The sequence below is a fragment of the Nannospalax galili genome, unplaced genomic scaffold (assembly GCF_000622305.1).
Source record: "Nannospalax galili isolate Female #2095 unplaced genomic scaffold, S.galili_v1.0 scaffold430, whole genome shotgun sequence".
NCBI classification, from domain to species: Eukaryota; Metazoa; Chordata; class Mammalia; order Rodentia; family Spalacidae; genus Nannospalax; species Nannospalax galili.
Window position 1 is genome coordinate 1666583 of NW_008328607.1, and position 12847 is coordinate 1679429.

The window sequence follows — 12847 nt, forward strand, 5'->3', positions numbered from 1 at the left end:
TCTTTTGAAACAGGGGCTCCCTGAAGTCCACTATGTAGACCATGTTGGCCTTGAACTCACAAAGATCCACCTGCCTCTGCCTCCTGAGTGCTGGGACTAAAGGCGTGTGTCACCATACCTGGTTAAATTTTTTTCTTTTTGTCTCCCTTGTAGCCCCAGCTGGCCTGGAACTCACTATGTAGACCAGACTGGCCTCTGCCTCCCAAGTTCTGGGATTAAAGGCGTGTGCCACCACACCCAGCTATGTTTTTTAAAATTTTAACTCTGGTTTTTGTTTTCTGGTGGTGGGTAAGTACATAAAAATGTAATTGATGAGCTGGGTGTGGTGGTGCATGCCTTTAATCCCAGCATTTGCTGGGGACTACAGGGAGACTTTCTCAAAAAGACCAAAAAAAAAAAAAAAAAAAAAACCCACAAACCCACAAGAATGTAATTGATAGTGGAAACCTAAGACTCTAAATGAGGCTTCATGACGTCAGGATGGCCATTCTAACTGCATAGAAGGTCATTAAGCTGTATAGAGTTTAGGACTGGGCAAGTATTTGTTTAAATGACTATGTTAATATAACTACATGGTATTTTCATTACAATGAAGTGATTTTTGTGTATGGTAGAAAAGAAATTCTTTTTGTTTTTGTTTGGTTGTTTTTTGAGATAGGGATTCACTTTGTAGCTCAGCTAATGTCAAAACTTGGCCTCCCAAATGCTGGATTTATAGGCATGTGCCACCATGCCCAGTTGCTTGTTTTAATGACATTTTCTCTGACTATAATGTAATTAAAAGAGAGAGAAAATCCTTACAGTATGTAAAGGAGACTGTGGTCCACCTTTACCTATGGGTGATACTTTTCTAATAACACATGATAATAACTTAGAATTGATACAACAGTCCTCCTAGAAGGGACTGGTTTTGTGTTGACATTTCTGTAGGGCCTCATTTTTGCCTTCCTATCCAAAAATGTTTCAGGCAGAATGCCTGAAGGGACTTTGGCTTTTTTTTTTTGCTCTTGGCAGGGTGACATATGCTTTGAAATCACAAAGAAGTTTTGCTTAAGAAACTAGCATAAAGGATTGTGAGACATGATGCATTTTTGTTAGAGCTGCACATTTGGTAACCAGTCTGCTTTATTTACTGGGTGTAAGTGGTGCTGACTAGCCTTTGCCAGCATACCTGTTGCCTGTCATTGGTAAAACGAAGCTTCTGCTTTTGTCTCCTCTACTAGGTCTCTGCATTAAAAACAATGGCCACCCAGGGAGGCCCCAAGTACACCCTCTCACAACAGCCTTGGGCACAACCAGGTATTCGGACTTTATTCTTTTGGAATTCTTTTTTAGGATGTTATTAATTCACATTTATGTAGTCCTGGCTGTGACAGCCTGCAGTTGGTTTCCTACTTACTCTTGGATACTAGATCTGCGTCAGTATGAGATGCAATTTGGAGCTGACAGGTCATACTTGACTGGCCAGCACTACTTTCATCTCAGCAAACATTTATTCCAAGAAGGAAGAAGTTTTGAAATGGTTACTTGGTTAAAAATAACATATAGCTTAGGTGAAAACGTTTTGAGTCTGCAGGTTTCTGTGTATTCGCTATTCATTGGGTTCAGGCTTTGATGAAAATACCATTTCACAGAATGAAATTGTGGAGAGAATGCACTTATTTTCAAGCACATGAAGAAGTGTTGGGTCACTATTTTGTCCGTATTTTTCTCCAGGTTACAGCCTCTGTTGACAATTTTGAATATTTGAAAAAAAAAAAACTTGTCAAAAGTTGGATTTGGCAGGTGGTGCCATTGCCTGATTTGCAGACGTGCTTGGGATGCTTCCAGTTGTGGTCTTTCCTAAGTGGAAAGTTTTTTGTTTTTTTTTTTTTGTTTTTGTTTTTAAAAGTGCTAAAGGCTTTTACCTTTTTGGCAGGTAGATGGATTCTTCAGCATTAGATAGGAGACGTTTAAAATCAGGGCTAACTTTCTATATTATTTTTGGTACATTTTTATGGCATTTTCAGTTACCATTAACCAGAATAAATTTTGTTGCATTGATATTTCTGGCCTTCTGACCCCCTATTTTGAAACTGAAAATGAGAAAATAGTGAAGGAATGGTGTGTGAATTATTGATAAGCTGCATCTGAGTTGGAGGGCAGCTTCTGCTCATAATGAGAGATCTGACTTCTCTCCCTGAAGATTGACGGCTATGGGCACCTAATCTGAAGTCAGCTTTTATAACACCATCAACTTTCCATAGTGAAAGAATGTTGTATCAGATATGTATTTTCTTTGAGCAAAGTGGGTGGTACAGCCCCATCTGGATGAATTTTTAAGTCCACATTTCCAGCACAGACAGTTTAGAAAAGAAGCTAGAAGAGTGGTGGGCTTTGAGGAAAGGACTAATTTGCAGGTGGAGAATAAGAATTATTTTTCATTTTATACCTTTTCACAGGTCAGATTTTATACCACATACAAATTCTGCCCTGTCTCGAGAAATTTTGGTCATTATAAATGCCTCAGGTTGATTTGATGTTGAGCAAGATGTAGCTAATGCTGTCTCTTAGGAAGATGTATAGACAGAGTTGCTTTTGAAAGGAGACGGAGTTATATTTCAGAAGTTCCTCATGTACTCTTTGAGGATGTACTTTTGGCTGTTAGTTTACCATGATGGAGTCAGTGACTCTTCTATCCTCTTCACTATTCTAAACATTTGCATTGGGTTTGAGATTGAAAGCTGAAAACAGAGCACACTTGATGCAGCAGCATATTGTCAAAAGACAGAAAGTAGGTCCTCTCCCCGACAGTACTGGAAATTCTGATCACAGGCTGCCACTGTGTTGACCATGCGTTCTTTTCGTCACAGCCAGGAAGCACACCTAGCAGTCCTTAATGCAGCATGCCTCTTGGAGGAATTCTTCTGATCTTGGGATTAATTGGAGCCTTTGGCTTAAGATTTTAGTGGCTTATAATGCTTATTTAGAATTGAGAGCTGGTTTGTATTGTATTCTTTTGTTGTTGTTGTTGTTGTTGTTGTTGTCTTTTTTTGAGACAGGGTCTCCCTGTAGCACCAGCTGTCCTGGAACTTACTATGTAGACCAGGCTGGCCTTGAACTCACAAAGATCTGCCTGCCTCTGCCTCCCAGGTTTGTATCCTTAATGTTTATGTAAATGAAACTCTGAGGTACAATAAATCTTTTTAAAAATGGATAGCACCAGCAAATAGGCATAGGCATGTTAGTACAGCTGAACCCAGGGACTAGGTGCGTAATTAATGAATGCATTGTTCTTTCCCAATTGGAAAGATTCTTTCTCTTGAGACAAGGCCTTTATTTTCTCAAGTGGAGACCAAACAGTTTGGTGTTAGGGGTGTTGTGTGCTTCAGTTTTACCAGAGTTGCCATTAATAAAGCAGTAGATGAAAGGAGATGACAAAAGGACAGGTTAGAACAGGGCTTGCTGTTTTGTCATTTAACCTATTTGGTTTCTTTCTAAGTGGGATCTTAGTGACTGTAACAAAGCAGGTTCAGGCATTCTTGTAGATATATCTTCTGCCCCTTTGACCACAGTGGAAGTGTGAAGTTGGTGCATAAAATTCTTACTTCAATGTCAGAGAAATTTATGAGCCTCCTGAGGTGATCGTGGAGGGCAGCCTAGGGACCATTGAGCCCCTCTGTCCTAAGCCCTGGCTAATGGTTCATGAGCCTTGGTCAGATTCTTGGGGATTATGTCATGATGACCACACTTATAAGAGAATGAGTTATAAATTAGGATGTCAATTTGTTCGTTTATATCTTTTTAGGAGTCAGTAGGTGCTGTATTCATTAGCCTGTGCACCTGCTTTGTGCTTATCAAAAGCTTCCAAGTCTGATTTAGTAATCCCTCAAGTGTGTTAGTGATGATGGAACCTAGGGAAGAAATGCCTCAAAGGAGCCTCATTTATTTAATGAAAATATAATCCCTGAGTTGTTTCTTCTTGAGAGCATTGAGAGTTTTTACTCAAACTCTCTTCAATTAAAATTTTTTTACATGGTATAAATTTGATCTGTGAAAAGGTATAAAATGAAAAATAATTTTTAAAATTCATTTTTACTGAGAAAAATAATTCTTGTTCTCCAACTGCAAACTAGTCTTCCTCTCAGAGATAACCACTATTATAGCTTCTTTCCCTAAATACACACGCACGCGCTTACACACACACACATACACACACACATACACACACACACACACATGTGCGTGCCAACAATATGGGCTTAAAAATTCATCCAGATGAGACTGTACCATCCCCCTTACTATGTATTTTGCAGCCCTTCCATACCAGTATATCCAACGTGTTTTAGTTTATTTTCTCATATACTCTTTAATAAATGTTCTTACCTGGGCATGGTAGCACACACCTTTAATCCCAGCAGAGGAAGAGGTAAGTGGATCTCTGTGAATTCAAGGCCAGCCTATTCTACATAGTGAGTTACAGGGGACCCTTTCCCAAAAAGACAGAAAAAAATAAAAGTTCTTATCCACACATATCTTGGTATTTTTGAGTATTAAAATAGGATAATTAGGATAATTTTAGTGGTAGAAACGTTAAGTGAAAAGAGTATGTATATTTTCAGTTTGCAAGGTATTTCCTAATTATCCCTCTGCACACAGCACCAGTGGTTGAACCATTTTATGCTCCCATCAGCAGCTGATAAAGATACTGTCCTTTAGTATCCATCAGGCTCTCTTCTTTTTGGTTTTCATTTTGAGTCAGGATCTCACATGTTACCCAGGCTGGTCTCAAATTCATGATGATAATGCTTCTTTGGCCTCCTGAATGCTTGTAGTTTTTTCCTGAAATTTTTTTCCCTGCAGTTGGTTGAATCCATAAATGTAGAACCAAAGGATATGGAGGCCACTGACCTATTTCCCTACACTCTTGTCAAACATGGGTATTTATAGTCTTTGCCAGTATCTCATTGGTTTAATTTGTATGTCTTTAACTTTGAGTGAGGTCAGCATTTTGGGGATTGTGAATCTTTTCCTTTGCAGCTGTCTAGATATTTCAAGTATTTCACACAGATGGCTGACTACACTTTCCATGTAGTTCTTTCAGGTGCTACACCTGGGTACATAGCTTTTTACTTAAAAACTTCTAGAATTCTGTTCTGTTTCTGATAATAAAATATGAGTGTAATATGTGGATATATAGTTCTGCTTAAAAATATGTGGAAATCTTCTGGAGGATTCAAGACAGAGAACACCCACCTGGGAGTCAGTTCTGCCTATGAGAAACTTGTTTCTTGTTAAGTAACTCCTGCTAATGACTTTCTAAAAGTAACTTAATGTTTTTAAACCTCACCTTTTATCTCCACATTCCAAAGGTACAAATTATAGCCCCTGCAAATGTCCAAAAGAGGCGAGCTGGGGGAGTTCTTTCACTGCTCTAGCTCTTGGGGTTAGAGTTTGTACATAGTGTATACTTAGTGAATGTTTAGAGGGCTTATGATTAAACTTGATAAATAGCAAGAAATGTGAAAGAAATTCTTTTGAGGAAATAGTCTTTTCCTTTGCTATTTTTCTGTGTTCCTCTCTGAATTAAAATGGAAATGTTTCTTCTTTTTCTTTGTGACATTAACAAGGGCAATTTCTTTGTAGTAAAGGTCAATGACCTTGTGGCCACTGCTTATAAGACAATAAAAGCGAAGCTGCCGCTGACATTGAGAAGCATGTCACTGTACCTGTCCAATAAAGACACTGAGTTCATCCTGTTTAAGCCTGTTAGGGTAAGTGCAGTGACGGTGTGAGTGTTGGCCAGCAACTTCAAATGTGCTTTTCTCACTGTTTCTCTTCTACTAGACATTTCAAAAGGCTCTAGTATTGTTAATAATCATTGTGATTTTTAAAGGGCTCTGGAGCCTACATCTGCCTTTGTCCTTCTTCTTGCTCACTTGTCTTAAATTTTTTTATGTTAATTTTGAAAGTAGAAATTAATAAAAAATCAGATCTGTACATTGCACTGTGGTCTATCACTCAGAGAGCAGCATTTCAGGATTTATGCCCCATTTTACTAGTAAGTAGTGGCAACAAATGGCTTACAACAGCCACCAAGGGATTAAGTGTCAGAGCAAATTTAAGACTTATAACTTCCAGTTCATGTTGAGTTCACATCTTTACCCAAGGCCTTGGTTGGTTCTTTTTTTTTTTTTTTAAGATGCATTTTATATATCTTGAAACTTTATTATCTTCTGAGTAAGAAATTGTGAAGACTTACCATTCTCTGGGGGGGATAGGACTTAATGTCTCTAGGAATTTTCTATAAGTCCATCAGTTTGTGCTAGAATGTAAAATATTAAAGTATAAGTTACATGTCTTCAGTAATCTTATAAAAATTATTTCCTCTACACATTTTTTAATTATTTTTATTTTACGTGTATGTGTATATTGCCTGCGTGTGTGAGTGCATCCATGTCACGTAGTGTCTGAGAAGGACAGAAGAGGGCATCAAATCCCCTGGAACTGGAGTTATGAACAGTTGTTAGCTGCCATGTGGGTGCTGGGATTTGAACCCGGGTCTTCTGCAAGAACAGCCAGTGTTCTTATCCGCTGAGCCATCTCTCCAGCCCTCCTCTATACATTTTGTCAAATGATTTAATGTTCTTAATGTTGCTTGTTTATAATGTGTGCATATATTCTCTGGCTTATCTGATATGATCTACTGTCCTTCTAAGAATAACATTCAGCAAGTCTTCCAGAAATTCCATGCTCTGCTGAAGGAAGAGTTCACCCCTGAAGACATCCAGATCATTGCTTGTCCTTCCATGGAGCAGGTACCCATAGACTGAAGTCCTTTCATACCTTTAGGCCCCCTTGGTTATTTTATTTGAGTAGATAATATATTTGAGTAAACATGTTTTTAGTTTTAATATAAAAGACTTTACATTTTTATTTTGATGAGCAAGAATTCAAACTTTGAATTGCAGTCTCTAGCTTTAGAGAATAATTTTAGAGTTCTAGTAATGTTTTTAATCCATTCTAATAATGAGCATAGCTGTATTTAAGATGGATGACCTGTTCAGCAGACTCAGATGCCGGCAGTTCTCTTGCTGAATCATTTTGTTTGAGATAGACATAATAATATTCAAGTGCCAGAAATGAAAGTTATTTTAGGAATTAGAATTGATTCTAGAAGTTTTTTCTTATCTTAAAAAAAAACCGGAAGGTGAAGCAAGTTTGTGTTAGCACTCATTCATTATTCAGTTCAGCCAGCAAATTTTTATTGAATACCTGTTATGTATTAAAGACTAGCCTATAATATTTTATTTCTTATGTTTACTGTAGTTTTAAGAATTTAGTGTGTGCTAAGAACGAAAGAAGTTTGGAAGGGGTCGGGTTGTTGAGAGTCTGAGTGAGTATGAGAAGAGACTAGGGAGGAGGGACAGTGAGTATGGATATTTTGAGCAATTTTACTATAATGAGGAGAGGGTTGGAGGGAGAAATGGGGTCCTCTTTAGTAGATACAAGTCACGTATCATAAAATTCACCCTTCTAAGCTATAGAGTTTAGTGGTTTTTAGTTTATTTATGTAAGATGGTACAGCCATCAGCACTGTCTCCTTCCATGACATTTTCATTACTCCTAAAAGAAACCCCTTACCAGCTGGCAGATTCTCTGGTCCTCTGTCCCCACCAGTCTTGCTTTTGGATATTTCATTAAATGAAGTCACCTACTGCCTTTCCTAACTGGCATCTTTCACTTGGCGTGTTTTGAAGCCTTACCCATGTTGTAGCACATGTTGAAACTTCTTTCTTTCCATGTAGCTTTATGTGGATAGTTGGGGATTGAACTCAGGTTGTTGGATTTGGTGAAAGGCACCTTTTATCCACTGAGCCCTCTCACTGGCTTGATTTTGCTTTTGAATTATGTAGAATATTTATGTGGTTCCCAAGTCAGAATTGTAGCATATGGTAAATTTGGAGAATTCTTGTTCTGTTTTCTAGTGCTTCTAGCCTTTCCTTCATCCCTTATGGATAACCATTTCTGCTACCTATTGGTTTATCCATGTATTTATTTTTTCTTTCTCTTTAAGATAGGAGACATGCATGTTTATATATTCATGGGGAAGATAAAAAGAGGAGAAAATGTGTTGAGTAGAGAATGTGACTCAGGAGCAGCCAGAGTGGAGTGCTTAGGAGACATGCGGAAGCTTAGTCATGTAAAAGAAGTCTGAGTGTGTGGGCACAGATGCGGGAGGTGGTGGGTTTGATGAGATCCTGTGGAAGCAGTCATCTCAGAGCTTCAAGTTTCTGAAAGTGTAAGGTCGTCGCTGAGACTGGGGAGGAGGTGTGAGGTTTGAGGAAGAAAGCTCAGTCGACTTTAGTGGTTATGAATTGGAGAGACCATTCAGTTAGATAGAGTCGCAGTCAGTTAGATAAAAACAGGTGTGGTATAGCTGGGTCGTGAGATCCAGTTTTGGAGCTGGAGAGTTAAGAATGCACATACTGCTCTTGCAGAGGACCTCAGTTCAGTTCCCAGCATCCACGTTGGGTGACTTCCACCTGTAACTCCAGCTGCAGGGGATATGACGCCTTCATGGGCATTTCCACTCACATGCACATACATACCCATAACAGAGATATCCACAAGTACACATACATAAAAATAATGAAAATAAATCTTTGAAATAAACAGGAGCTGATTATGGTAGTCATTCTTCCATCACTTTGACAAACACTCAGGATAATAAATTTACAAAGGGAAAAGTCTGTTTGGGCTCATAGTTTGGGGTTTCAGTCCATGGTTGGCTGGCCTGGTTGTTTTGGGGCTTGTGATTGAGGCAGTGATTGTGGTGAAAGCATGTGGTGCAGCTAAGTTAACTCGCCTTGTGGTGAAGAAGCAAAAAGGAAGAGGAGGAGAACTACGTCTCACCAGCTCTCAAAGACACGGCCCCCTTCCTGTGGGCCTCTTTAAAGTCTCATCGCCTCTCAGTAGCATCAGGGCCTTTGGGGAACATTCCAGAGTTAAATGCCAGCCCCAGTTTGTTGTGATTTCAGACTTAGAGAAAAGGTGAAGGGATGGTGTAAGGAGCTTCCTTGTATTCTTTACCCCATTTCTGACTCTCCTGTTTGCTTTAACTCCTACTTTCTCCCTCTAGCTCTCCCTCCAGCCCCTCTTCCAAGTCCTTTGAGAGGAAGTAGGAGATACTTGCTTCTTTGCTACTTTAGCGTGTTTGTTGAGAATGAAATCCTCTTTTACTATCCCACTCCCGTACAATTACCGGAGTGGGGAAGTGGGGAATTCAGTGTTGATACCTTATCTGATCCGCAGTTCATACTCATCATTGTCTAACAGTATTGTCTATAGCCTCCCTGGTCTCGGTCCAGTCTTGAATCAATCAGGTGCTGCCAACAGGGATCGGATTTCTTTAGTTTCTTTCAACCTCTAAGCTCCACAGCCTTTCTTGACCTTGACAGGCTAGTTATTTTGAAGACTGGCCAACAATTTGATGTTTCGTTCTTCACAATTAGATTCAGATTTTGTATTTCTGGCAGCAAAAACACAGATAATATTGTCTCCTTTCCCCTGGCAACACACATTCATAGAAGAGAGGAAGGTGACAGTGTTTACCAGAGCAGTTGAACTATGTAGAAGGTTCCTAGCCAGCTCATTTTCATGGCCTAGGTGGTCACTCCCTTCCTGTTGCTGGGGTGACCTGGCTGTGGTGTCCCAGTCCTCCATTATCTAGTGGCATGTTATCTAATAGACAAATCTGAAGTTGCTCCTGTGTTTGTGAGAATGTGTGATTCAAAACTCATGTAGCATGCCTGTTCTGGACATTTAAAACATCACGTAAGGGCTGGGGATGAAGCCCAGTTGGTAGAGTGCTTATCTAGCAGGCAGGAGGCCCAGGGTTTGATCTCTAGCACTGCATAAACCCAGTGTGGTGATGTATGCCTATAATCAGAGCTCTTGGAAGACGGAGGCAGGAGGATCAGAAATTCAAGGTCATGCTTGACTTCATAGTGGCAGGCGGATCTCTGTGAGTTCAAGGCCAGCCTGATCTACATAGTGAGTTCCAGGCCAGCTGGGACTAACAAGGAGGCCCTGTCTCAAAAAACAAACAAACAAAAAAACCAACACACAAAAAAAAACCCAAATAAATTCCAACACAGGAGGCTGAGGTAGGAGGATCTTGATTTTTGGGGCAGTCTGGGCTGCATTGCTGTCTTAAACAAGCAAACAAACAAAAATGTCATTTAAAGAATTCAGCTTATGGGACTGGAGAAATGGCTGAGCAGTTAAGAGCATGTACCACTCTTCCAGAGGACCTGAGTTTGATCCCAGCACCTACGTCCAGTGGCTTATAACTGCCTGTAACTCCAACTCCTGGGGATCTGACCCCTCTAGCTTCTGCAGACATCCATGCGTACCTACATACCCATATTCTCAGATACTCATGTACTGACACAGACATACACACAGATTAAAACTTTTGGGGAAAAAAAAAAATTCAGCTTACAACAGTTCTTCCTGAAACACTGAGTAGAAAAAGGTGGAGTGATTGTGTGGATGCGTTTCTGCCTGTCAGCTTGGAGTACTTCCCCACCATTTTCATTGTACTGGAAGTGACTTGAGGGCCTGAATTTGGCAGTGATGTGTCCACCCTGCAGGGCTTCTAGTGGCTGTAAAAGTCTCAGGCCTTTTCTTTTTGTATGCTTTTGTGGCTCTTGACACTTCTGAGAGAAGCCCACAGTGAAACTAATCCAGCCCTCTCTGTTGCTTTTCAGCTCAACCTCCTGCTGTCTGTTTCTAAATAAGCCCGCTGAGCCACATGTGTCATCAGTCTACCCTGTAGGAGAGGCCTGAGGAAACCTGCAGCGTACAGGATGCTGAGGTCTGCTACGTGGGACTGTCCTTGAATACTGCACAGGCATGTTGCTCAGTGCTGCCTACAGGAGGAACCCTAAGCCAAGTGTGGAAAGATCAGTTTCCTTTTTAAAGACATCAAAACGCCAAAGATTATTTGATGAGCAGGGGTAGCTGCCTCATTATCAGAAATGGAGAGTTATAGGAGATGGCCACAGGGGCTTGAAGTGAAATGTTCCTTCACAAGGATTGTGCAATAAAAATAGGTTACAATAGATAGTGTAGGGAAAGTTTATGGACATGCAGTTAACTGGAAGGCTGCTATAAGTAAAGTGCTCCTCTGCGAAATACTGCAACACTTTGACCCACTGAACATTCCACAGTGACTGTTTATTTGGAGAAATCGTATTTCTATACTCAAATGCAATGTTTCTCCCTGCCATGTTGAAGTTGAGTTGGGATTTATTAGTTGCTTCTGGAAAGACATCTTGCTTTCTTGGACTTCAAGGTATTATCTTGTGGGCTTGATGTGAGGCAGTTGAAAGAAGCCAAGGCCTTGTGTAAGATTCCAGCACCTCTCCTTGAACTGCTAGGTAGGTGTGGTCTCACTAATGTGGATCTGCATACCACAGTTGCCAGTGTGTGGATCGGAATCACCAGTGAAGGTGTCTTAAATCTGGCACCTCCCAGAGAGAAGGAGCCCTGGGAGGCTGCGTGTCTTCTGAATGCAACTTAGCTGCTGGCCTTCTACATGCTGGGGCCTTTGGCTGCAGCCATCCTCTGAAACATGAGCACTCCTGTATGTCTCTGGCTGCCCATGCTGTGTTAGGTGCTAGCCTTAGAGGGTCCCCAGTCCTGCCACAGCCAAACAAATTTCACATGTATACCCAAGTCTGACAAACACTGCCCATGTCTTAAACCACCACACCAGTCAAGGATCACGGATTATGAACATCTGTGAATTTTCCTAAAGATTCTTTTTTGAATTTGGGATTAGATTGGCTTTGTTCCTGGTGTTGCAGTAAATGTGACCTGCTTCTTGGTTCAGAAAGAATTCTGAATTATTATTCAAACCCCCGTCTGGAGGGTAGGACACTGCTGAGGGCTCTGAAATGGGGCTGGCGACCAGATGGCATAGACTGTATGATGGTAGCAGCTTCTCTTGCTTATTGAAGGCTCTTGCACAGTGGGTCACCCATCCTGATAGAACAGCTCACTTGTTTTCAACCCAGTTTCAGTTGGTGGTGGATAATGCTTGGTAGAGCATATTACTTTATATTTTGGGAAGGCAGAAGGTAAGAGGGTCCATATTTTTTTCTTTGCCATGAAATGAACGAGTTAGAAAGATTGTATTTACTGTTTTAAATACATCTAATGTGATAAACTGTAATATCCAGTTTTGTGTATTATATGTACATTGGGTGTTTAAATAGCCTTTCCAAAGAAATGAGGGCATGATTATTGTACAGTACTGTGACTGAGTAGATTGATGTACATAGCAGAGCGTGTTCTTCAGGATAAAAGTATTTAATGGCACTTGTTCTTGTGTTTTGATTTTTTGTTTCTGAAACACTCGAACACCTTACAAAGTGCTAGGTAGGTGGTAATGATTCAACTTGTTTGCTAAATGAATATTTGTTTAAATCTGTACAGTTTCAAGTGTTTACTTATACAGAATGTATATACTTTCAAATAATTTAAAATGCTTTATATTATTTGGCTAGAAATTGCTGTTTTTAATAAATGAATTTTTTAAAAATAAAGGTCTTTGCTTCCTTCTTTGTTGTCATGTGTTTAGTATGTATGTGGATTCTTTATTTTTTTATTTATTTTTTTGTGTATGAGTGTTTTGCCTTCATTTATGTCTATGTACCACATGAGTGTAGTGCTTGTAGAGGCCAAAGAGAATGTCAGATCCCTTGGAACTGGAGTTAAGGAAGGTGGTTAGCCATCACATGGGTGTTGGGAACCAGACTATGGTCCTTTGCAAGAGTAGCCAGTGCTCTTAACTGCC

At 40.1% G+C, this 12847-nt stretch overlaps 1 protein-coding gene across 1 annotated transcript in view; it reads left to right on the forward strand.

Moving 5' to 3' along the window:
* Positions 1-12580, forward strand: part of Cog3 (component of oligomeric golgi complex 3) — a 62836-nt gene extending 50256 nt beyond the window's left edge. Inside the window, exons 20-23 of the mRNA XM_017796695.2 lie at positions 1224-1299; positions 5626-5753; positions 6699-6797; positions 10755-12580. Of these exons, the coding sequence (XP_017652184.1) occupies positions 1224-1299; positions 5626-5753; positions 6699-6797; positions 10755-10784 (333 nt within the window). The 3' untranslated portion in view covers positions 10785-12580. The remainder of the gene's footprint in view (positions 1-1223; positions 1300-5625; positions 5754-6698; positions 6798-10754) is intronic.
* The last annotated feature ends 267 nt before the right edge of the window (positions 12581-12847 follow it).